Below are 24,937 nucleotides of genomic sequence, written 5' to 3' on the forward strand. Positions count from 1 at the left end.
GGTCCAGACACCCCTTCCTCTCCCGCTTCCCCTACCGTGACCTTGCACTCTGCTCTGGGGTCACCAGATGGAAGGGTGTGAACGCAGGTGGCCCAGGTCCCCCGCTTCTGTCCCCCCCGAAACCAGAAGCGAGGTGTGTGCGTGAGGGAGGGACGCGCCGAGCCCTGTGGAGGCCCGGCCCCCTGGCTCACCGAGGCCGCGGGCACCTAGTTCAAGCCTCCCTGACCTTCCTTGCCAGGACTTTTGGCCCGAATCGTTTGTGAACCTGCAGACCTTCCCTCCCGCTTCTGGGTGGGCTTAGTGACGTTAATGAGAAGCCGACAGCCAGACGAGCTGTCTTGGCCTTTCTGGGGCTGGGACCCTGGACCGTGTTTTTGCACCCTCTCTGTTGCTTCTGATGCCCCCCGCCCCCGAGGCCTGAGAGTCGCAGCTTCTTAGGGCCCACTGTGACCTTCCATTCATCTGGTTCCGGCCGGACCAGACCGCAGTGAGGAGGGACCTCTGTCCTCGGGTGTGGTCACCCTCCCATTTACATTCCCCCGTGCTCCCCGAAGCTCAGGTTCAAGGTTGTGCCCCTGACAGGGCTGTGCACAGGCAGCCGTCCCCGGAGGGTGACGGAGAGTGTCCGGGAGCGAGCCTCGGCCGCTGACAGCAGCACGGCTCGATGACCGATGACCGCAGAGCCCGCGTCCGGGATCAGACTTGCCTGACCGGCCGGCCCAGGGCTGGGGGTCACCTTTGTCAGGAGCAGTTACTTCGGAAGACAGCCCTGGCCTTCTCCGAGTTCCAAGAGGCCCTGGGACCCCGCTCCAAACCCAGCGCCCTCCGCAGCACCCAGGTGAACCTGTAGGGCTGCAGGAACAGATCATTGGCCCCCCGTTCTCTGTCCCCGCACCCTGTCCGCAGGGAGCAGAGCCGCCCCTCGTGGGGAGCACGTGCCAGTCACTTCTGGGCAGGAGCGGGGCCGGGCCCCAGGCTCCTGTCCCCCGGCTGTGCCGCAGAGGGTGACCTCCCCGCCCCAGCTCCGCGTCGTGGGGGGCTGATCAGAGTCTTGTGCTAGTTTCCCACCAGGGTGTGTGACGCTTTCGTTCCGTATCTCTGAGGCCGCCCTCTCCTCCCCTCGGGGGAGGGTTCTTTTTTCTTTTTTCAAATTTATTTATTTTGAGAGAGAGAGAGAGAGAGAGAGAGTGAGCGCGGGGCAGGGGAGGAGAGAGAGGGAGACAGAGAATCCCAAGCAGGCTCTGCTCCATCAGCACGGAGCCCGACACCGGGCTCCATCCCACGAACCGTGAGATCGCGACCTGAGCCGAAAACCAGGAGTCAGACGCTCAACCGACTGAGCCCCCCCGGGGGGCCCCCTCAGAGAAGGGCTCTTACACCTGATTGTACGTTAGCGCCCGATGGGGCGTGTTTGTTTTCATTTTTTAAGCAAGAAATTCCTGGCTGGATCCCTGTGCCGTCGGTGGTCTGGAGGCGGGGCCCTTGACCTGCCTTTTCATGGTCAGTTAGAGGATTCTGATGGGCAGATTGGTTTGGAAACTGCTATAGACCCCTCCCCCGCGCTCCCCGCCTCATCTTATCGGGTGCCCTCACCCCTCCTTCCACCCCCCCACTCCCCACGGCCCACGACTCCCGCCCCGCCAAGCAGCGTCCTCTCAGCAGGTAAACAAGCTTACGTTTCTTGAATGTGCTTGTTGAAAGCGTGGTCCTCGCCCTTGTCCCGCAATCCCGCACCTCGTTCTCTCCCAGACCTCTGACCCCCTGCTTCCGCCTTGTCACCCTGTCAGACCTCCCCCTGCAGAGGCCACTCGTGGCCGGATGCGCCCCTGCTCCCACCCGGTCCCTGGGCCCGCAGCCCAGCATCCCGAGTCCCTGTTTACGCTCTCCCGACCATGGGTCCCCGGGTCACCTTGTAGAGCGGAAAACTGAACCCAGGCCCGGCTGCGCCCTCTTCCCCTCCTTCTGTGCAGCCGCTCACTGGGTCCCGGGGACACCACCTCCTCGGGTCTTCCTGCCTTGTCCCCGCGGCCACCCTGGCTTCCCGCCTCTGACCCGTCACCGGGATCTTGGCACCCTCTCTCCTCGCAGCCTCCTGCCTCACCCCTTCCGCCCCGTTCTCCCCTCGGGGTCACAGCGTGTGCTCTGTAATTAAAACCCGACCGTATAATCAGTCCCCTGTCGAATCCCTTCCCAGCAGCTGCCAGCGGCTGGAGAGGGAAGCCAGGCCTCAGGGCCTCTCCAGTCTGACCACTGCCCCCCTGGGCCCCACTCTATTATTTTTAAATTATTATTATTTTTTTTTTAGAGAGAGAGAGAGTGCAAGAGTGGGGAGGGGCAGAGGGAGAGAGAAAGAAAGAATCCCAAGCAGGTTCTGCGCTCAGCGCAGAGCCCGACTCGGGGCTCGATCCCACCTCGGGGCTCGATCCCACCTCGGGGCTCGATCCCACGACCCTGGGATTATGATCTGAGCCCAGATCAAGAGTCAGACGCTCAACCGACTGAGCCACCCAGGCGCCGCTATTTTTTTTCTACTGAAGCGTGAGCCGGCCTTGTCTCCCTCGTTCCCCTGTGTGCACCCTGTGTTGCCGCTCCTTTCGAGGCACCGTGTGCCCGCGAGGGTGTGAGCTCCCCAGACGGCGGTGGGCCAAGCCCCCTCCCTCCTGGGCTCCACATTCCCTGGACCCGGCACTGGCCCACGGCTGGCGCTCAAGTGGAATAAATTAGAACTAACACGTTACCGTTGGGTACCGCTCTTTATTTAGCGGGTGAGACTCATTGAAGACGATTAACACCTCTTTGTACGAAAATGTGCTAAAGCTGTTTTTCAAACTCACTGCTGAAAAGATTAAAACGATGTTTTCATACTGTGAAGCTAGGCCCTTACCCCTAACCTTCCTGTGGCACCTGTAAGCTTATAATGGCAAAAGGGACCTCTGACCGTCATTTCCTAATTAGCGAAGTTATTGGTCCCAGTCAATGATGGATTCTTTTTTTTTTTTTAATTTTTTTTTCAACGTTTTTTATTTATTTTTGGGACAGAGAGAGACAGAGCATGAACGGGGGAGGGGCAGAGAGAGAGGGAGACACAGAATCGGAAACAGGCTCCAGGCTCCGAGCCATCAGCCCAGAGCCCGACGCGGGGCTCGAACTCACTGACCGCGAGATCGTGACCTGGCTGAAGTCGGACGCTTAACCGACTGCGCCACCCAGGCGCCCCAATGATGGATTCTTCATTTATCCACACGGACGCAGCTGCTGGTGACATACGTAACGTGTCGTACAAGTCAGCGCGTGCGCGAGGCGCTTGTGTTTTTGCGCCCAAGAGTTATCGCGAGCACGTCAACGCGGGTCAGAGGGCAGTGGCTGGGCGCCCCTCCCACACCTCACGCACGGAAGGTCGCCTCCTCTTTCAGACAAAACGTGGCCAGCCCGTCTCCTCCTGGCAGACGAGCCAGTGTCTTGGCCAGCGTCGCCATTTCGCACCGCCCCGCGTGCCCACGGAGCAGCCGGTTCCGTGGCGGGCGGGTGGGGGTACGTAGAGGCCCAGAGGCCTCTGATGGGCTTGGTGATTCTGGCCAGGTTCCCTCTTTGGGCAGCTGATGGACGGGTGCCTTTTGAACTCTAACAACCTCTGAGCTCAGGGACAGTTGCCTGATGCTCAAGACGTCCGTGTATATAGCAGGCTGAGCCGTATGAAATCGCTGTTCCCCGGCTATTCTTTTTTTTAAATTTTTTAAAAAAAAAATTTATTTTTCAACGTTTATTTATTTTTGGGACAGAGAGAGACAGAGCATGAATGGGGGAAGGGGCAGAGAGAGAGGGAGACACAGAATCGGAAACAGGCTCCAGGCTCTGAGCCGCCAGCCCAGAGCCTGACGCGGGGCTCGAACTCACGGACCGCGAGATCGTGACCTGGTTGAAGTCGGACGCTTAACCGACTGCGCCACCCAGGCGCCCCTTCCCCGGCTATTCTTGACCCATGAACGTGGTAATCTCACGTGGTCTGGCCCAAGGAAAACAGGCCAGGAGCCTGAGGCTTGGCCACAGCTACAGAACAGAGGGTCACAGGAATTCAGCCAGATCCCACCGAGTCCGGGCACTGCGGCCACAGGTCACAGAGACCCTCTGCTTCGGGGTCTCCCATGAAGGACTCTGGCCCCGGGCAGGGTGGTGGTGGGGAGAGCTTCAAGGATATTTTGCAAATCACGAAGGATGAGGGTTCTTTACTTGTTTTTTTTTTTTTTTTTATTGCGTTAAAATTCGCACAGCAAGAAATTTACCGCCCCAGCCGTTTTTAAGCACACAGTCCAGTGGGATTAGGAGAGTTCGTAATTGTTTCCTAGCCACCACCGCCACCCGTCCCCAGAACTTTTGTTGTTCTGCAAAACTGAAACTCTGTCCTCATTAAACACTAAGCCCCCTTCTCCTCTCCCCCAGGCCCTGGCCATCACCATCCTATTTTCTGTCTCTAGAAGTTTGAGCGTTCTGGTCACGTAAATGGGGTCACACAGTCCTTGTCCTTCTGTGACTGGCTTATTTCACTCTGCATGACCTCCTCCAGGTTCATCCATGTCGTAGCAGGGGTCAGATTTCATTCCTTTTTAAGGATGAATGACATTCCAGTGTATTATGCACCACAGTTTGCTTATCTATTCATCTACCTGTAGACACTTGGGGCAGTCACGTGTTTAAAAAAAATTTTTTTTTTAATGTGTATTTTTGAGAGAGAGACAGAGACAGAGCATGAGCAGGGGAGGGGCAGAGAGAGAGGGAGACACAGAATCCGAAGCAGGCTCCAGGCTCCGAGCTGTCAGCACAGAGCCTGAGGTGGGGCTTGAACCCACGGACTGTGAGATCCACGTGAGACTGTGTGACCAGAGCCAAAGTCCGACGCTTAACTGACGGAGCCACCCAAGGGCCCCAAAAGTGTTTATTTATTTTGAGACAGAGAGAGAGCAAGTGGGGGAGGGGCAGGGAGAGAGGGAGACACGGAATCCGAAGCAGGCTCCGGGCTCCGAGCCATCAGCCCAGAGCCCGACGCGGGGCTCGAACTCACGGACCGCGAGATCGTGACCTGAGCTGAAGTCGGACGCTTAACCGACTGCGCCACCCAGGCGCCCCTAGGGGTCCGAGGCTCTAGCCATTGTGCACAACGCTGCCGTGACCATGGGTGTGCAAATATCTATTTGTGACTCTGCGTTCAGTTCTTTTGGGTGTATACCCAGAAGTGAAGTGGCTGGCTTATGTGGTAATTCTATTTTTAATTTTTTGAGGAAGCCTCCGTATGTTTCCCACAGCAGCTGACCTAATTTACCTTATTATTATTTTTTTTTTTACCCTAAGGATGTAACACAAAGAGCTCAGGCTTCTAAACTAGACAGCTCCGGGCTTAAATCTTGGCTCGGCTGTGTGGCCAAATCACCTAGGCTCTCGGAGACGTGGGGTTAGTAATAACTCCCTCCGACGGTTGTAAGGGTTAGAGGTGCGGTAGGCAGGGGGAGGGTAGCGCGGTCTAGCGCACCGTACGTGTGTGTGTGTGGGGGGGTGGCATCTGTGTCATTTTTCCCTGATTTTCCCCCCACGTGCCCATGTTCAGCGTCTGCTCTCTTGCTGTTCCTGTAGCGTTCTCTTTTCCCTACTGTCCACGCGGGTCTGTCTCATTTCCCACCACGTGCCACATGCTGGGGGCGCACGCTTCCCGAGAGTCCCTAAGTCCCCCGTCTCATCCTGTGTCCACTGCCGAGCCCTGGGTCTGTGTCCCCATCGCTCCTCAGCCGCTGCCTTCCGGTCTTGGACACTCGCAACCCACAGCGCCTGCTGACATTAATTGTCCTGAATCACTGCTCCCGTTAGATCACTCTCCTGCTCCCAGTGCTGGCCGAGCTCTGTTTCCCTCCGCTCAGGGGCGTGCGCCCTCTCCAGGCATTCCAAGCCCTTGGCCAGTGCCCCAGCAGCACCCCCACCCCATGTCACCTGCCCCCACAGGACCCCGCGCTGCTCCTGCCTGCGGGAGGAGGCTGGAGTTCAAGTGCCCTACCTCTGTAAACTGGGGCACACCCGGGGCGGGGGTGGGGGTTGGGGTGGAGGATGAGGGACCTGCTCACTCATCTGGGGGCTCCCAAGGGCAGGGACTGAGTCAGGTTTCTGGATGAGCCGCTGTGAGACCTGAGTAGTGTATCTGGCCACATCCCACAGAAGTGGGGGGTCCAGCAAGGCACCCCCTGCCGGGCTGTCCTTGGCTGAGAGAGGAGGGTCTGCCCGCTCTGGGCCGTTTCCTGGGTTGATCTTAAGTCCGCGGTTGTCACACTTCAGTGGGCATTTGCGCAGAGCGAGGAACTTGCTTAGAAATGCAGGTTCGCCTGCCTCCCTCCCCCAGATCTAAAATCAGATCCAAGGCAGGGGTGGGGGGGGACCTAGGCATCTGCATTGTTTCCAGTTCTGCTGAGAAGTAACTGACGCCCGTCACCGGGTAAGCGTGAGGCGTGGGGCGTGATGGTTTGATTGACATCTGCTGTGAAGTGATCGCCTGGGTGGGGGGAGAGGGGGTGTGGGGGGGGGTTCAGCTCACATCCAGCTTCTCCTGCAGAGACGATACAGGGAGAGAACAAACTCCTCTCCCCGTGTTGAGCTCTCAGGACTTACCCTGAACCTCCCTACGTACCCACAGCAGCGCCAGCTCCCGTCACCAGGCTGGACGGACGCCCCCAGGGCTCACCTCGACCTGGGGTGTGCACCTTCTGACCCCTCCCTCCAGCTCCCCCGCCCCCACCCCTCCTCTGGTCTCTTTTTTCTACGATTTCGGCTTTCGTTTCGTTTTAGATCCCACACATAAATGAGATCACGCGGTATTTGTCTTTTTTCTGTCTCTGGCGTGTTTCACTTAGCGCAGTGCCTTCAGGGTCCACCCACGTTGGCACAAATGGGAGAATTTCTTCGCTTTTTCAGGCTGAATAATATTCCATTGTGTGTATACCTCATCCTCTTCATTCATCCACCACGGACACGTGGGTTGCCTCCGTATCTCGGCCACCTGCTTGGTAAATTCTGCAGTGAACGTGGGGGTGCAGGTATCTTTGGATCAAAATGGAAATGCGGGACCGTACGGTCGTTCTGTTTTTAACTCTTTGAAGAAGCTCCCTCCTGTTTCCCACAGTGGCTGCACCAGTTTGCCTTCCCACCAACAGGGCACGGGGTCCCTTTTTCTCCACGTCCTCGCCAACACACCTGTTGTTTCTTGTCTTTTTGATTCTAGCCGTTCTGACGGGCGTGAGGTGGAATCTGAGTGTGGTTTTGATTTGCATTTCCCTGATGATGGGCGGTGTTGAGCATCTTTTCATGTGCCTGTTGGCCATCTGGTTGTCTTCTTGGGAGAAGTGTCTGTTCAGGTCCTTTGTCCATTTAAAAAAAAAATTTAATGTTTATTTTTGAGAGTGAGCGAGAGAGAGAGAGAGAGAGAGAGAGAGAGAGAGAGATGCATGGAGTGCGAGTGGGGGAGGGGCAGAGAGAAAGGGAGACACAGAATCTGAGGCAGGTTCCAGACTCTGAGCTGTCAGTACAGAGCCCGACGCAAGGCTCTCATGAGCTCATGGCCTGAGCCGAAGGCAGACACTTAAGCAACGGAGCCACCCAGGCGCCCCTGCCTTTGCCCATTTTTTAATTGAGTTATTTGTTTTTCTGCTATTTAAAAAAAAAAAATTTAGGTTTATTTATTTATTTTGAGAGAGACCCCAAGATAGTTGAAGTGGGGGAAGGGCAGAGAGAGTGGAAGAGAGAAAGAATCCCAAAGCAGGCTCCACATTGCCAGCACAGAGCCCGACGCAGGGCTCAAACCCAAGAAACCGTGAGATGGCGACCTGAGCCAAAACCGAGAGTCGGACGCTTAACTGACTGAGCCAGCCAGGTGCCCTTGTTTTTCTGCTATTGAGTCGTAGGAGTTCTTTATGTATATTGGATACTGACCCCTTATCAGATGTATGGTGTGCAGATAGTTTCTCCCATTCCACAGGTGGTCTTTTTGCTTTGTCGATGGTTTCCTTTGCTGTGCAGAAGCCTTTAGGTTGGATGTAGCCCCACGTGTTTATTTTTGCATTAGTTACTTGAGCTTTAAGTGTCCTCTCCGAGAAACCATCACCAAGCCCCACGTCAGAGAGCTCTGTGTCTGTTTCCTTCCAGGAGTTTCTTGGTTTCAGATCTTACATTTAAGTTCTTGGTCCATTTCAAGTTACTCTTTGTGAGTGGTGTGAGGTAGGGGTCTAGTCTCGTTATTTTCTATGCAAATATCCACTTATCCCAGCGCCATTTATTGAAGAGACTGTCTTCTCCCTGTCAAGTATTCTTGGCTCCCTTGTCAAAGAGCAGTCGACTCTCTACGCCTGGGTTCCTTTCTGGGCTCTCAGTTCTGTCCCATTGGTCTGTTTGTTTTTATGCCGGTACCATATTGGTTTGACGATCGTAGCTTTACAGTACAGCTTGCAATCAGGAAGTGTGACGCTTCCCACTTCATTCTCCTTTCCCTGAGTTCCCGGGTCAGCTGAGGTCACCACTTTTGCTTTGCAGATGGGCAGAGCCACAGGCTGTGCTCTGTGTCCAGGTGCTGCCATAAGCGGGGCTGTTGGGTGGGCCGCACAGTGTCCCGTGTACCTGGCATGCTGGAGGCGTGTTCCACAGTGAGCGGGGCTACAAACTAGTGTCCTGGCCTGGTGTGGCGGGAGAAGCAGCTCTGAGGCTGGTAAAACTCATTCCTTGTTGTCTTAACTCTGGCCAAGCCATGTCCCTAGTTCCCTGGGTGAGCAGGTGCACTGGTTTCCCTCTGCTGGCTTTGCCTGCCCTTGTCCCGGCGGGAGCACCCACACAGAGCCTCCGGCCGGGCTCATCAGATGGGGCAGCAGGTGGGGCTAGGGAGGGCAGCTTAGAGCAACTCTCAATTTTCCAAACACACCTTCCATTGGGAGGGGCTGGAGCTGGCCTTGGGGTTGGCTGTGGATTAATCCTCTTGCCTATGCACAGCAGGGAAACCCTCCAGTTGGGACTGGCTTTGCCCCCCCCCCCCCCCCCCCGGGTTGATTAGCCTGCCCGGCCTCTGGCCTGGAGGGTTGCGGGGTTCCAAGTGGCTGGGAAGTCCCCTGCACAGCATGTGGGGCTGGGACGCAGCTCCCTCCCTGGGCAAGCCGGGCTGTAAGGCCAGCAGAATCCTTTGTTTGGGGATTCAGAGCAGGCAGATCTGATTCTGCACCGACCCCTGGTGAGCGTGTGTCACCGGCTTTGGGGATTGCGACGTGGGCCCTGTGGGTGTGGCCCGCGTGCCCCGATCTGTGCTGGGTGCTTTGGATCGCCCGCGCCCCCGTCAGAGCCGGAGATGTGCCTGCAGTCCCGTGGAAGGAGATCAGAGGGAGGGCGCCCAGAAGGGACTCGGGGGGACCTCTGGTGGTGGCGCGCTGGCCCGGGGAAGGGGCTGGGGGGTCAGGGTGTAGCCGCTGCTCTTATCCGTCCGGCGTGGCCTGTGTTGGTCTCTGCGGTGTGACGGTGCTCTCGCCTCAATGCCCCCATTCTTGGAGTCTTCGGTGGTGTTTTGCTAATGAATACTTGTTGGCTCTCCTTTTGGGGAAAGGCAGTGACGTCAGCAAGGACCTCTGGTGCCGTCTTGGTGACGTCACTCCCTCCAGGCGTCTGCAGGTTTAGCACACAGAGCACACACACGGGACGCTGGGTGCATTTGGACCCTCGAATTCCACCTCCCGTATTCAGGCGCTGCGCTGGGGGCTGGGGACAGTAAGGTGAATGGGATGCCACCTGGGGTCCCAGAGGGACTGTCAGCCCTTCAGGCGGCAGAAACACAGTCGGTGGCAGTTGTTAAGAGGAGGAGCGTGGGCAGGGGTCGGGATCAGGAATCAGCACGTGGACTCGGGTCAGCCTTGGATCTGAGGCACCAAGGGGCGGGCCCGTGGGAAAGGCCACCTCGGGAAGCCAGCGTGGGCCACCGAGATTGGGCAGGGACAGGCCAGAAGCCAGGGTGCAGAAAGGGAGGAAATGGGCCCCCGGGGAAGCTTCCCTGAGGCGTGGGAACCGTGAGGAGGAAGGGGGTGAGGGAGCTCACCGGTCTCCTGGCTCGTTTCCGGAATGGCCTGCTCTCTCGTCTGGACCTGCTATGGCACGTCACCCCCGCCTGCGAGGCAGTGGGAGTCGGCAGCCCCTTTAAAGACACCCCCTAGGTTTTAGGGGGGCCTGGGTGGCTCAGTCAGTTGCACATCCAACTCTTGAATTTGGCTCAGGTCATGATCCCGGGGTCATGGGATCGAGCCCCACTTTGGGCTCCGTGCTGGGTGTGAACCTGGTGGCCCGGAGTGTGAGAGCCTGTGAAGGAGGGGATTGGCGTGTGGGCTGTGGACTGGTTGGTTTGCAGATGAAAGTCCATCACTGGCCCTGGGGGGGCAGTCTCTGGGGGGAGGGGCAGTCTCTGGGGGGGGGGGCAGTCTCTCAGGGCAGGGGGCAGGACACCAGGTGTCAAAGCTCGAGGGACTCCTGGCTGACACCTGCTTAGCGTGGAAGGCGGAATGATGCCCCCCAGAGATGTGCACACCCTGACCCCCAGAGCCTGGGAAAATGTTCCCTTCCACAGCGTAGGGGGCTCTGCAGACGTGACTACGGGCAGGACCTTGCGACGGGGGGGTGGGGGGTCTCCTTGGCTGATCGGGTGGGCCCAGCGTCATCACGGGTCTTACAGGAGGGAGGCGGGAGGGTCAGAGTCAGGGAGAGACGTGAAGGTGTGGGGTGTGGGAGCAGGGGTCGCAGAGGAGGGATGTGGGCGCTGGCTGGGCTGGTGTGGGAGGGGCCGGGAGCCCATAAACGCGGCAGCCGGAGAGCCTCCGGAAGGACCCAGCCCTGAGGACGTTCCAGACTCGCGACCTCCCGAGCTGTAAGAGGTACCCGCTGCTCGAAGCCGCTGAGGTTGTGGTGGCTGCTGCAGACAGGGGACGGCCACTCGTCCTGCTGTGGGCCGCCGCGAGGCCCAGGGCCCAGTAGGAAGGCAGCCTGGCTCCAGGCAAATGACAGCTGCGTCGCGACATTTCCCGTAGGGACCTGGGAAGTCATACCCGGTAAGGGCCCTGGACACATGCACAACCTTGCTCTGTGTGCCCGTGGATGTTCGGTAAATCTCAGGCTCCCCGTCCCCTCCCCCACTTGCAGGGACGGCTCGTCGTGGCCCCAGGACCGTGCACCCCCTCAGGCTGCCACATGGGCCTCGCCGGCGTGGGGCTAAGAGGCGGGCCGGGCCGGAGTGGGAAGGTGCTGGATGCCGGCCGCTCCTCTCCGAGCTCCTGGGGGGTTGGGCAGCCGGGCCCCTGGCCGGCCGTCAGCACGCAGGCCACCGTGTCCCCGGCACCCTCCGAAAGCTGTCCCCTCTGGCCTCTCACAGGGACGTTCGTCTCGGCCTTCGCCGTCCTCTGCGGAGCCCGCACCGACCTCCCGGACAGGCACGTGTGCTGCGTCTTCTGGCTGAACATCGCGGCGGCCCTCATCCAGACCCTCACGGCCATCGTCATGGTGGGCTGGATCATGAGCATCTTCTGGGGCATGGACATGGTCATCCTCGCCAGTGAGTAGCCCGCCAGCACCCTGCTTTCTGGGGCGGGGGCCGGGATTCGGGGGGAGGGGGCAGGCGCCGAATGGTCTGGGCGGCTGTGATCCTGCGGGGTGTTGGCGCTTTGCAGGCAGGCCCGCCCCTCCCTGGAGCCCGGGGCTCAGGAGGGCTCACGGGTGTCCTCGTCACTGGAGTCTGCAGCCCCTTGGCACAGGGGACCCTCCCCACGCGCCCGGCCCAATGCCTGCAGGGAATCCTGAGTGCAAACAGGCAGAGACCTGAACCAGAGGGCATGAGCCAGAAAGACAGAGCTGCTCATCAGCTCAGACGCATCGGCCTCCTCTTTATCAAGGAGGCAGCCCCCGAGGACCCTGAGTGGCCGGGGCGTGGCCCGCGTGAGCTGAGGTCCCCGTGCCTGGCATCCCTTGTCTCCATCCTGCAGTTTTCCAGAAAGAAGGAAAGCCTACTGGTATCTCTGCCCACGGGACGCCCTGTGACTGTGGCGTGTGTTTTGTTTCGTTGGACAGCCAGGACAGCACGATTTGCCTCCTCCTTGGGATCTCAACGTTGTTCGTTGTGCTGCGTGAACCCTTGCCGATCATTTGGCCCACACTTGGTGCAGACACAAAATTGTTCTGTGCGAGTGCTTAATGTTACAAAGTCAAGTTTACCAAAAATGACTTGATGAACCTTTAAAAAATAACCTGGCAGTATACCTGGAGATAAACCTAACCGAAGAGGTGAAAAATCGATATGCTGAAAACTATAGAAAGCTTATGAAAGAAATCGAAAACGACACACCCCCCCCAAAATGGAAAAACGTTCCATGCTCCTGGATTAGAAGAACAAATATTGTTAAAATGTCGATACTCCCCAGAGCAATCTACATATTCAATGCGATCCCTATCAAAGTAACACCAGCATTCTGCACAGAGCTAGAACAAACAATCCTAAAATGTGTATGGAACCAGAAAAGACCCCAAGTAGAGAAAGCAACCTTGAAAAAGAAAACCAAAGCAGGAGGCATCACAATCCCGGACTTCAAGCTGTGTTACAAAGCTGTCATCATCAAGACACTGGCACAAAAAGAGACACACAGATCAGTGGAACAGAATAGAGAACGCAGAAACGAACCCACAAACCTATGGCCAACTAATCTTTGACAAAGCAGGAAAGAACATCCAATGGAAAAAAGACAGTCTCTTCAGCAAGTGGTGCTGGGAAAACTGGACAGCGACACAAAGAAAAATGAACCTGGGCCACTTTCTCACATCATGCACAATGATAAACTCAAAATGGATGAAAGACCTCAATGTAAGACAGAAAGCCATCAGAATCCTCGAGGAGAAAGCAGGCAAAAAACCTCTTTGATCTTGGCCGCAGCAACTTCTTACTCAACACGTCTCCGGAGGCAAGGGAAACAAAAGCAAAAATGAACTACTGGGACCTCATCGAAATAAAAGGCTTCTGCACAGCGAAGGAAACAATCAGCAAAACTAAAAGGCAACCGACGGACTGGGAGAAGATATTTGCAAACGACATATCAGATAAAGGGTTAGTATCCAACACCTACAAAGAACTTATCAAACTCAACAGCCAAAAAACAAAGAATCCAGTGAAGAAACGGGCAAAAGACATGAATAGGCACTTCTTCCAAGGAGACATCCAGATGGCCAACCGACCCATGAAAAAATGCTCAACGTCACTCATCATCAGGGAAATACACATCAAAACCACAATGAGATATCACCTGGCACCTGTCAGAATGGCTAACGTTAACAACTCAGGAACAGCAGATGTTGGTGAGGATGCGGAGAAAGAGGGTCTCTTTTGCACTGTTGGCGGAAATGCAAACTGGTGCAGCCACTCTGGAAAACAGTGTGGAGGTTCCTCAAAAACTTAAAAATAGCCCTACCCTATGACCCAGCAATAGCACTGCTAGGAATTTACCCAAGGGATACAGATGTGTAATTTGTAGGGGCACATGCACCCCCAAAGTTTATAGCAGCACTATCGACAAGAGCCAAAGTATGGAAAGAGCCCAAATGTCCATCGGTGGATGAATGGATAAAGAAGCGGGGTGTGTGTGTGTGTGTATACACACACACACACACACACACACACACACACAATGGAGTATATATATACACACACACAATGGAGTATTACTCGGCAATCAAAAAGAATGAAATCTTGCCATTTGCAACTACGTGGATGGAATTAGAGGGTATCATGCTAAGTGAAATAAGTCAGAGAAAGACAAATATCGTGACTTCACTCACGTGTGGCATTTAAGATACACAACAGATGAACATAAGGGAAAGGGAAGCAAAAATAATATAAAAACAGAGAAGGAGACCAACCGTAAGAGACTCTTAAATACAGAGAACAAACTGAGGGTTGCCGGTGGGGTGTTGAGCGAGGAGAAGGGCTGAGGGGTGATGTGATGGGTGTTAGGGAGGGGCACTGGTTGGGATGAGCACTGGGTGTTCTGTGGAAGTGATGAATCACTATTCTATTCCTGGAAAAAAAAGATATTTTGATTAAAAATAAATAAGTAAATAAATGATAACATCCCCCCCTCCCCCCCCCACACACAAAGAACTAAAACCACTCACCGCTGTTTGGCTCTACAACGATAAAAAGAGATCTTCCAAAATGACTTGTAAAGAAACAACAACCATACTTGCCAAAAATGGACTGAAGGGTGAGGTGGTAACACCCAACGTCTGCTTTTCCCGGGACTTTCCTGAACTTTCTAAGCAGACGGTTTTGGCCAAGTAGAGGAGAGATCTCTACGAGGCCGACCGCCCTCGGTGCATTAAGGAATTCTCACGAGTGCAGAATAGCATGATGTGTTTTAAGCTCTAGGCGTCTCCTGTCGTGGTTTGGACAGAGCAGGAGAAGGTGTTACTGAGGTTTCACGCGGGGTCTTTCTGCAGAGACATGGAGGGAGCCATTTTGTTTCATTTAAGAACGCTTTGGCGTGTTTCCAGTGGTTTCACAAATATCCCCTCAAGGTAAGAACACAAGCAGGCCTCCAGATATTTGCGACTTTCTTGCAAAGACGTCCAGGGCAATTAAAAAAAAAAAGTTCTATGTGGAACCGTGTTAGTAACCTTAGTGACTAATACTTCTCAGAAGTACAAAACATCCTCAGGGGAAATTTTTTCAGTAAAATGAAAATGGCTTAATGTTCTCTAAGCGTAAAACCACTGCTTATTATTATTTAAAAAAATGCAGAAAATGAGGAAGAGAGTGAAAAAAAAATAGCAGCACGAATAAGGAAATATTTAAAGATATTCAGAAGGAACCCCTGGCAACATTTGGGTCATCATTCCAGAGCCTTTACAGAATATATTCAAATGTATCTTACGCAGTTTTTAAAATTTGGATTATTTTATGGATATCGTTCGTGTTTGAAATTTGGTGAGGTTTTTTTTGTTTGTTTGTTTCGCATTTCCATGTCTAGAAATATATGGAATTTTAATTACTTTCAGGATCTCCTTTGGATGTCACGATTAAGTTTTTCCCTTTGCAGAACATAGTTGAAAAAACCTTTTGCAACTAGATGTTCGATAAACGCTTTCTGGTGACGAAAACCACCGGTGGGAGAAGGGCACCTGTCCGTCCGTCCCTGCGGTGGGTTCCCCGCTGGGTTCCCACTCCGGGGGGGTGGGGGGGGGCTGTTGTTGACCTTGAAACCAGGAAAGGCCGCCGTTAAAATCTGAGTTTGCGCTTCTGTTCAGTTTCCTTGGCCATCACTTCAAGGGGAAACGACTTTACTTTTTTTTTCAACTTTTTTTTTTTTTTTTTTTTTTTATTTTTGGGACAGAGAGAGACAGAGCATGAACGGGGGAGGGGCAGAGAGAGAGGGAGACACAGAATCGGAAACAGGCTCCAGGCTCCGAGCCATCAGCCCAGAGCCTGACGCGGGGCTCGAACTCACGGACCGCGAGATCGTGACCTGGCTGAAGTCGGACGCTTAACCGACTGCGCCACCCAGGCGCCCCTGAAACGACTTTACTTTTAATGTGTATCAGAGGGGAATTCTCTTTCACACTTTTCAATTTAAAACTAGCTGTTCTCACAGCGCCGGGGTGGCTCAGTCCGTTGAGCGCCTGACTCTTGATTTCGGCTCAGGAGGAAAGAGTGGAGAACTTCCAGACTGGACCGGTTTGGGCGAAAGAGACGCATTCACTAAGTGCGGTCTGTGCTCGGGCACTGGATCCTTGGACAGTCAAGGGGCATTAGGAGACCAGTTCGTGAAAACAGAACGAAGTCCGCGGATCGCACAGTTTCCCTGATAACTGCCCCGTGCTTATGTGTGAGGCTAACATTGGGAGAACATGGCTCAAGGGTACCTAGGAATGTTTTTGTGCTATTTTTGCAAACCGCCCAAAATCTGAAATTCCATCACCCTGAAAAGTGAAAGGATTAAAGAATAATAATCACCTTAGCGAGACCTCAGAACAGACACCGCGCGTGCCTGAAAGCAGCCACACTCGTCGCCGGGTGCCCCCGTGCGGGTTTGCTGTTTCCACGCGTTCCGTCTACCTCACTGGGGCCACGGATTCTCGAGGACAAGGCGCCACCTTGCCCCTCTCTTCACACCCTAGGCTCCTCGTGGTGTCCTGCACACAGCAAACCATTCGTGGGTGCGACTCTCAGTGTCAGAGGTAGGGACGGCAGAGGCAGGAGGGGAATTCGGGAGCCCTAGAAGGATCGGGAACAACTGTCGTGCCTGGGTTCGGGGTCCCCCGAGGGTCCAGGCTCTGGGGCACACATACATGCTGGGGCCAGGCGGGGCCGTGGGTCAGCGACCGGGCAGGCCACCCGGCCAGAGAAAATGCAGGCACCGGAGCCCGAGTGGGATTCAGCAGAACCAGTGGTTGATCGGTCAGACTGGCTTCCGGGAAGGAGGTCGTCCGGCAGCAGAGGCCAGGGAAGACGTGGGGTGGCTGTTCTGCCAGGGGGTCCCAGAGTCAGGGCAAACCAGGCAGACCCTGGCAGACAGGGACAGCCAGAGAAACAGGAGGGGAGCACCAAGCCAGGCCAGCAGTGGGAGGGATGAGCAGGGGAGTGGTCGGGAGGCTGGGGAGGGCCGTTCTCAGGGCAGACACCGCCCCCCTCAGGAAGTCAGGGTGGAGGTGGGCAAGGAGACAGAGACCGAGGCAGGCCCGTCATGGGAGCCTCCCCCTGTGTGCTCGGGGGAGGGTGCGGGCCATCGCAGGCATTCGGGGGGAGGGTGCGATCGATCGATCGATCGATCGTAGGCGGTGCAGCGAGGCTGACGGTTCCCCAGAGGGAACTGGCCGCTTCCCTAGGGGCCTATGGGACGGCCCACAGGCTCCTGACCCTTCCCCAGTTGGGACCTGGGAGGTGTGTCTGCTCTGGGAAGCGTCCTCAGCCTCAGTGGCAAAGCCTGACCCCTCGACTGCCTTTTTTGCCATCGCGCCGATGGCCGGCGGGGCACTTGGGCATCTAGGAAGGAAACCTTCCACTGGAGCGGAACGTGTCGTGTCACCGGCCTGTCTCAGTAAAAGTGAGGTGGCGCCTAATCCCTAGAGCTTTCTGGTTATTTTTATCTGGGTCACCCTTAAAATCCAGGGACCACGGGGTCTGTATCTCAGACATAATTGAAAGCCCCACCCCCCGCCCAGACCCCAAGAAGATGGGGGGAAACCTGGTCACATCCTCTCTTTCCATCACCCCAGACTGTGGTCTTAGCCGGAAACCCCTCCCATGTCCGGGTGGCCGCTCTGGGTGGGCCACGGGATACCAGTGCGAGAGCCCCCATTTCCACCCCTCCCCAGGCCTTCGCTGTGGTCACTCGGCTCCTTGGATGTCCCCACACTGGCTCTGGGGATGCTCGTTTTGCGCCAGAGTCTTTAGACTTGGCTGCAGGAGGAAACCACCCAGGATGGACACTCTGAGGGGAGGACCCACAGTTGGCTTGTCTGCCCGAATCAACAGGTGGACGGGGGCTGTCCTTTCTGGGGTCATCCCGCCCCTCGCCGCAAAAAAGAAGGAAACTTCTCGGTCGGAACAGAGCAGGATGATTTTCACACAGCCCTGTCCAGAGCGTCGTCGACAAACATACCCCCAAGAGACACCCCCCCAGCAAGAGGACCACCAGGTTAAACCCGGATCTAAGTAGACGTTAAAACCGAGGACGTAGGAGCTTGCTGCTCTGCTGATGTGAATAACGACAAAGTACGGCCCACGACAGCCCGTCCTGGTCGCGGGTCCATTCGTCCTCGGCAGTTCTCTGGCATTCTCCCTCTGCCGCTGCACCCGCGGCAGACGCTGCGGATCGGATTCAGGACGCTTCCTGCTGATGAGTCGTGTGTGTTCTCGATACACGGCTTTGGACAACCGCTGCCCGCTGATCCGGAGAGTCGACAAGACAAAATCTGTTGGCCATCCCCCCACCCGGCCTCGGGCTTTCCCGAGGCGCTAGGTTTTCTGCGTGTGGCTCCTGTCCCTATAAAGGGTGACCGTGTGGCTCAGGCGTAGCCAGGCTGGGGCCAGGATGGGTCGCTTCCAAATCTTCAGTCTGTCCTGCAGGCATCTCTCCTTGGGCCCACCTGGAATTCATCTCCAGGCGCCCATGCGGGGCGGCGAGGAGAGAGTGAGGGGCAGGGGGTGGTCCCGGACGGAGGAGTGGGCTTGGTTGAGCTGTGGGGCTGGGGGTGGCCCCATGGGAGCCTCCCGTGAGCCCCTGCAGCCCAGCACGCACCTGCTGGTCCCTGGACCGGGGCACAGTCCTTCTACAGCCTCCTCCTCAGCCCCCGTGGCCTCTGTTTTTACCCTGTTTTCACCCTGTTTTCTTTCTTTCTTTCTCTCCGCTCCCTCCTGCGGCCTCACATCTTGTGTCGCCCCCAAGTTTCCCAAGGTGAGTCTGCCGATGGGCGATGGGCGGCCTCGAACCCGCCACTGGCCTCACCGTCCCCAGAACACGGATGCTCCCCGCAACCCCCCCCCCCGCCACCAACTTGGCCATCAGGCTTTTATTTTGTTTTTGTTTTTTAGATCTGTTTGTATTTATTTTTGCGTCTTTTGTGTATCCCGGGTTTTGCTTTTGTTTTCTCTTTGTTTCGATTTTTAGCTTTTTGCTTTGGACAACGTTGAAACATAGACAAAAGCCGAGGGCCTGGTATACTGAGCCCCTCAGCGCCCACACCGGCTTCAACAGCTGCCAACTCACGGTCACTCCTGTGTCATCTGGGACGTCTTCTCTCTTTCCTACATTTCCGCCCTCCCCCCCCATAATTAGGACTCAAAATTGGTGAATAATTTGGGAAATAGACAAAAAGCAGTCAAGTCCACAGACGTTGCCTCTGGGGGCTGAGTGACCAGCTAACGGGGGGAACCTTTCAGCAGATTCCAGTGGCTGAATTTTCCCAACGGCCTCAAAATGATTAACGGTGTTTTAAAGGCTTGGAGCCCTTTGTGTCCCACACGTCCGGCTGCTTGAGCTCACACATGCGGTGACGGTCTTTTGCGTCCTGTCTTCTGTTTTGCTTTCCGTCCTCCTGTCCATCCACACGTCCCAGGTGCCTGTCACACTGCCACTGCCTCCCACGGCTCTGCCCTGGGAAGTCACACCAGGCAGTGACTTCTGGGGTGTGGCTTGAATACCTTGAATTCGTTGAATACCTTACCGCCCCCACCCGGACACCCCCCTCTCCGATACCCCCAGTAAACCCAAATTTCCATGGCTCTCCATTCATCCTTCTGTTTCCCATTAAAAAGTGCATGCCCCTGGGAAAAGTCGGACCCCCCGCCTCCCTCAAGCATAGCAGTCATTTCTACTTCAGTGAGAATAAGACCTCACGAACATATTCCGGTTCGCAGGCACCTCCTGGGGAAATCCCGGAGGAAGCTAGCGTCTCACCCCGTCTCTCTGCTTCTTCCTCGCAGGCTACAAGGAGCAGGGCATCCCACAGCAGCTGTGAGCCCGAAGGAGCCGCCAAGAACTCCGGGGTGGTCCGTGAGGGGCACACCAGGCAGCGGCGGGCACAAGGACCCTTACGTCTTCTCTTCTGCCGTGTCCTGGGTTTGGAGCGCCAAGTCGGGGCGATTTAGAAAGATATTTATTTCGAAAACACATCTGCTTTTCTTGGCAGGCTGTGAGGCTGCCCACCCCTCCCCCTGCTCCAGAAAGATGCGGGAGCCCCGAGCATCTCAAGTGGGGTAGGGAGTGGGGTCAGGGTTGCTGACAGCGAAGCTGGCATTCTGGGCTCACCCCTGCCTTGCACGGCTCCCTGGGTCCCCCTAAGCGTCTCCTGACCCTGCCTCTCCCTTCTGCAGCCCATGCTTCGCCCACTCCCTTCCTCACGCCTGAAATCTCTGGGCCTGGTTGTGTTTCGATCTTTGCTTCCCTGGAAGGAGGCCAGTGACCCCCACCCCCCCAGACCAGAATCCCCAACGAAGGCCAGAAGCTTTCTCGTTACACTTAACTCCGCTTCTGGCCCGCGGCCCTCCGGAAATCCTCGGGGCTGGACGGGTCTCGGAATTCCAAAAACCCGGATCCGAGAAAGAACGAGAGACGTTTACCGCCCGTTTCCTGCTGCCCAGTTGGGACCAGCTCCCCACCGTCAAGCACAGGACCGTTTCTGCGGAGAGACGTGTGAACAGTCGGGCCGATTGGGATCAATAAAAACGCCAAATAGCGTCACCTTGTTGGTTCAGGTTAGATTTGGGCCTCAGGAAGCGACGGAAGGGAACCCAGCATTCGAGAGCGTTCAGGGATATAGAGTGGCAAAAAAAAGAAAACCGTAGGAGTCGTGCCCTTCTCTCCGGAAACCCCTCTTGCGCACGAGTCCCTGGGGACGTTGCTGTTGTGACGGGGGTTCCTCCCACTGCAAAGGGACAGTCGGGGCCTTTGCGGCACCTGCGTAAAGATTGTGAGTTGGATCCTGGAGGGGGAGGGGGGCAGGAGCTCACGGAAGTTGTTCGGGCCACTGCGGGTCGAGTGTTGATCTGAGGTTAAGAGAAAGGAGATCCAAGGTCATGTGACAGGTGGACATCTGCATGCCTGTTTTCGTCTCGCGGGAATTGCTAAACCGCGGGTCTGGCTCCAAGCTGTTTGCGGGCCTGGGGCTCCCCGTGGAGAAGTGGAACCCCCCACCCCCCGGCCGCAGCCCCTACCCACCACCCCCAGCCCCGAGTCGGAGGTGGCCCGATCCGGCCCCTCTGCCAGCCGCTTGGCTTTGACCAACACCCGGTCCGCTCCCGTGGCCGCCCGGGGCCGGGCTGCACTTCCTAAACCCCTGGCTGTATCCGTCTTCCTGTCCTTTCCCCCCTGACCCAGCCAGGCCTCTCTGCTGCTGCTTCCGTGTTTGCGATCCTGTGTGTTTTCAACGCGTGGGACCAGGCTTGGTTTTCTGCAGAAAGGCAGAACCTTCCGGTGGGTGAAGACGGGGTCGTCTGGGCCAGGAAGAGACCAGGAGGCTGCTGGGAGCAGAGGATCTTGCCTTCCGGCTGCGGAGGGGCAGAGAGGAAAGAGCAGTCTCTGTGGCACGTTTAGTGGCAGTCCAGACACAGGCGGGGTTTGCCTGGGTGACAAGTGTCACCCTGAGCCCGGTGGGGGCGGCCTACTACAGGGCTCGGTGGGCTCGGAAGGCCCATTCCCCTGGGCACCCCCGCCTCCGAGGCTCCCCTCCGCGGCCACCTGCTTCCGAACTGGAGAGTCCGTGAGGATCGCCTCACCGGGGAGCAGCCCACTGTGGCCTGAGTGTCACCGTCATCAGGTGATGGCCAGTGGCCAGTGGCCTCCAAGGAGTCTGAGGTGGCCGCTCGGGCTGTTGGAAGTTCAGCCGATTCATTAAACGGCAGCCAGCTGCAAAGTAGGGTTCCCGTGAGCAAGTGACGCGGCACACGGGCGATGGCCCCGAGGTCCCGGGCTCACCCCAGGTGCGGCCTCTCGGTGCTCACGCTTCTGCAGGATGCCCCCCAGCCGCGGGTGTCTGGGGCAGGGACTTCAGGCACGCAGAGAAGGTCGCAGCACACGGGATACACCCAGGACCCTGCGGTGGCCCTCGGACCTGAGCGGCAGTTCCTGGGGCAAGAAGGAGCCACCGGGACCTGGGGGCGTCCCGTGCATGGTGGAGACTGTTCAGTTCCGAGTCCGCGGTAGAGCCGAGGACCTCCGGCCGGGAGGCCCAGGCCCCGTGGGAGCGGCGGGGGACGGGGGACGTCGGGCCCCGGTCCCTGCACCCTTCTGGCCGCTGTGGGGCGGGGGCCATGGTGGGGCCGACACGCTCCAGCTGCCCCTCTGCCCCGGCTTCAGAAGCGGCAGGCCTGGCCTTGGAGCCGGTCCCCGGCTGCACTTGAGGGGGCGTAAAGAAGGGACCAGGAGCAAGATGCCTTCCCTGTGTGGCCCCAGAGCCGTGTGTCAGCCCCGACGACGGGGGAGCTGCCTGGTCCTAACACGGAGGACCAGGCCCCCCGCTGTCCCCGCCTGGGGGCTCCGGGCGCTCTGACCACCACTCCCAGAGGCAGGGCCGTGACTTCAGCTTCATGCAGACGCCCCGAGGGCCGAGGAGCAGCGGGCAGGACATGCAGAGACAGTGGCGGAAGCCACACGGTCACCATTCGCCCAGGAAGAACAGGGACCCAGGCGTCAGAAGGAAAATCCCAACACTGAGCCCTGAGGCCAGCGCAAGGTGGGGCTGAGTCCCCAGGAAGAGAGAAGGCCTTCCGGAGGCCTGGGGCTCTCCAGGGGGAAGGCTGTCCCTTTTGCCACAGCTCAGCTCTTTAAAATGCAAAAGTAAGTCTCAAATGCTTTCTTCCCGAACCCCCATCCCTGCACAGAGGGGTGAGTTTGCAAGGGTTACTTTGGTTTTGCCTGGATCCTGCGCCCCGAGCCCCTCCGGCTGCCACGACACTCGCTGTTTTCACCCCGTTGGTGGCATTGGCAAAGAAAGCCCGTGTGTGTCGCGTCAACCGCTTAGGGACCCGGAACTTAGACCCAAGCCCCCCAGGTGGTGGCCGCAGACCTTGTTCAGCGTATTTATTACTCCCGCTTGGTGGTTGGTTCGGAGGGCTTTCCTCAGAGGGACCGCAGGTGGGTCCCAGCTGCACTGTGACCCTCCCTGGAGACTGTGACTTTGCACGTGCGGGAGCCGTCTGGAGCCGCTGCTGACTGCGAACCTGCCCCGGGGCTGAGCAGAGACGGGCTTCCTTCTTCTCAACGGTCCCCCCTGTGCTGGCGGCAGGCGGTTCTCGAAGGCGGGGCTCCCTGCCCTGCGTTTGTATCCAGAGAGCACTCCGTGGACGCTGGTGTGGACTGACAGGGGTCTCCCGGTGCCCTGGCTGCCACGCCCTGCCCTTCCCGCCCTCGGGGGGGAACAGCAAAGTGAGTGGAGGCAGGAGGGGCGCCTCTTTCCGCGGAGGGCGCTGTGTGTGTGTCGGGATGGCGAGGAGGCCAGGCAGTGGGAGGGGAGGCCGGGAGCGGCCTGAGCAGGTAGGCCATGTTCGGGCTCCCGCGTTCTTCACCCGCCGGGCTCCTAGGGCTTCAGAACGCTCACGGGGTCGCAGGCGTGCAAGCCACGTGGGACCCTCCCTGTGGTGATGCGTGGGGCACCTCGGGGGTGACTTCCAGCTTCCGTGCCGTTCGTCTCTCCTCCCGGCTCGTGCCTCCGTTTGACCATCTGTAGGCTGGGGACAAGGAGGGGCTGGGCAGCCAACGCCGGTCGGTCCCTTTTCTCTCCGAGCCAAGGGCCTGGAGGATGAGCCCAGCCCGGGCGACCCTCGATTCCACGGTCCCGTCCCGATCCTGTCACAGCGGGAGGCAGAGGACAGGGTCGCACGAGTACGGGTCCTGTTTCCAGTACAGCTTGTCTCTCTCCTCGGATTTGATCCCCGCCCCCTCCCTTCCTGCCTGGATTTGCCAAAATGCCAGCCACCCGCAGTCCAGCCCGGGCCACTGTCACCGTAGGTGAGGCGCACAGACACATGCACGCTCTGTCACACATGCGTGCAACACCCCACGCACATACACGTGTGCTCACAGCCCCTTTGGCTGCTGGGTGAGGACAGGACTGTCTGGGGACTTAGGACTGGGTGCTTCACGTCCGCAGAGGGGCCTCTCACACCCCCCGGGAGCCGTCCCTCCAGCGTGGCTCTGGCGGGCGCAGTTCCCTTTTATCATTTGCAGGGCCCTGGGCCTGGAGCTCTTCCTCCTGGGGACCCTTGGCTCAATACCCCCACCCACCAAACCCAGCTGTGCTCGTCCCCCACGCCTGGCTTGTGGGAGGGACAGCGTGGGTCTGCCCAGAGCGGCGGGGACCGTGATCCCTTTCTGGGCCCTTCTGGGGCTAGACGGTCCTCTCCTCTGAGGCTCCTTTTCCCACAACCCTCCCACCGGCCCCAGGACGGGACGCAGCGGGGAGAGAAGGGGACGGAGGTCAGGCCCACCCCACCTTCTGGGTCAGCGCCTGGCTGGGCGTCCCCACCGGGGAGCAGGCGATGGTGGCCGTAACTGGCCCGGGCACCCTGTGGGAGCACTTGGCTGGCCCTCTGCACAGGCCGAGTGATAGGCCTGTCGTAGCTGGTGCCAAACTTTTTTAAACAACATACATAAACACAAGCCTGGGTGTGTGCATATTAGCCGAATTTATATTTGGACGAGTGCTGTGTTGAGACTTGGAGTTTTTGACCCGTGATTGACTGTTTGGGTCTCTCTTCCTTCTGTTAAGCGAATCCCTGTTCGTTTCCGTGGTTCTCTGGCAAGACCTGCTGCCCGGTCTCCCAGGGCTCTTTCTTTCTACTCCTGCCTAGACCCACAGCGGCTTCACCCCACCCGCGGCCACTTCCCTTGGGGTCCTACGAGCCTGCCAAGGGGGTTTTCCGGCGCATTCCGTGGACGGGAGCCTTCCTCGGTTCTACGAGAGGGAGAAAGTCTCAGGTTGGGGACCTGGGGAAGCTTCCAGACTTGCAGCCTGGGGCCCAGGCCTGCAGCTTTGCCTTCCCAGTGTCCTCAGGATGGAGCCCTCGGCAGGCCCGCCCGCCACTGCCCGAGGCCCCTCTGCTGCCCGGGGCCCCACGCCCCTCGAGGCGCCGAGCAGGGCCCCGACTTCCCCAGCGCCCCGCCAGCTTCAGAAGTCACAGCCCAAACGCCATGCCGTATACGTCATGGCAGACAGCGTGCATGACGCTAGGAACCTGTATACATAGCCCCGTGTACATATTTATATATTCCTATTATAAATACACAAAGCATGGCAATCCTTTGGCATTCCAAATCTGTGTTTTTTTTAAATCCTGGAAATACAACTTTAGACACCTTTTCTTCCTGTTTCTCTTTTCTATGTAATAAACGTTCATGTGACCTTTCTGGTGGCTTCTCAA

The 24,937-nt window shown here is 57.4% G+C and overlaps 1 protein-coding gene across 2 annotated transcripts in view; it reads left to right on the forward strand.

Annotated features, from left to right (window-relative positions):
* The window catches only part of STUM (stum, mechanosensory transduction mediator homolog), a 63,506-nt gene extending 38,569 nt beyond the window's left edge, over nt 1-24,937 (forward strand). Inside the window, exons 2-3 of one of the 2 annotated variants that reach the window (XM_058699987.1) lie at nt 11,414-11,593; nt 11,931-11,968. In XM_058699987.1, coding sequence (XP_058555970.1) covers nt 11,414-11,593; nt 11,931-11,953 — 203 coding nt within the window. In that variant the 3' untranslated portion in view covers nt 11,954-11,968. Of the gene's footprint in view, nt 1-11,413; nt 11,594-11,930; nt 11,969-19,504 lie in introns of those variants that run through there. The other variant, XM_058699985.1, reaches the window with a different exon arrangement.

Source organism: Neofelis nebulosa, chromosome 15 (assembly GCF_028018385.1).
Source record: "Neofelis nebulosa isolate mNeoNeb1 chromosome 15, mNeoNeb1.pri, whole genome shotgun sequence".
NCBI lineage: Eukaryota > Metazoa > Chordata > Mammalia > Carnivora > Felidae > Neofelis > Neofelis nebulosa.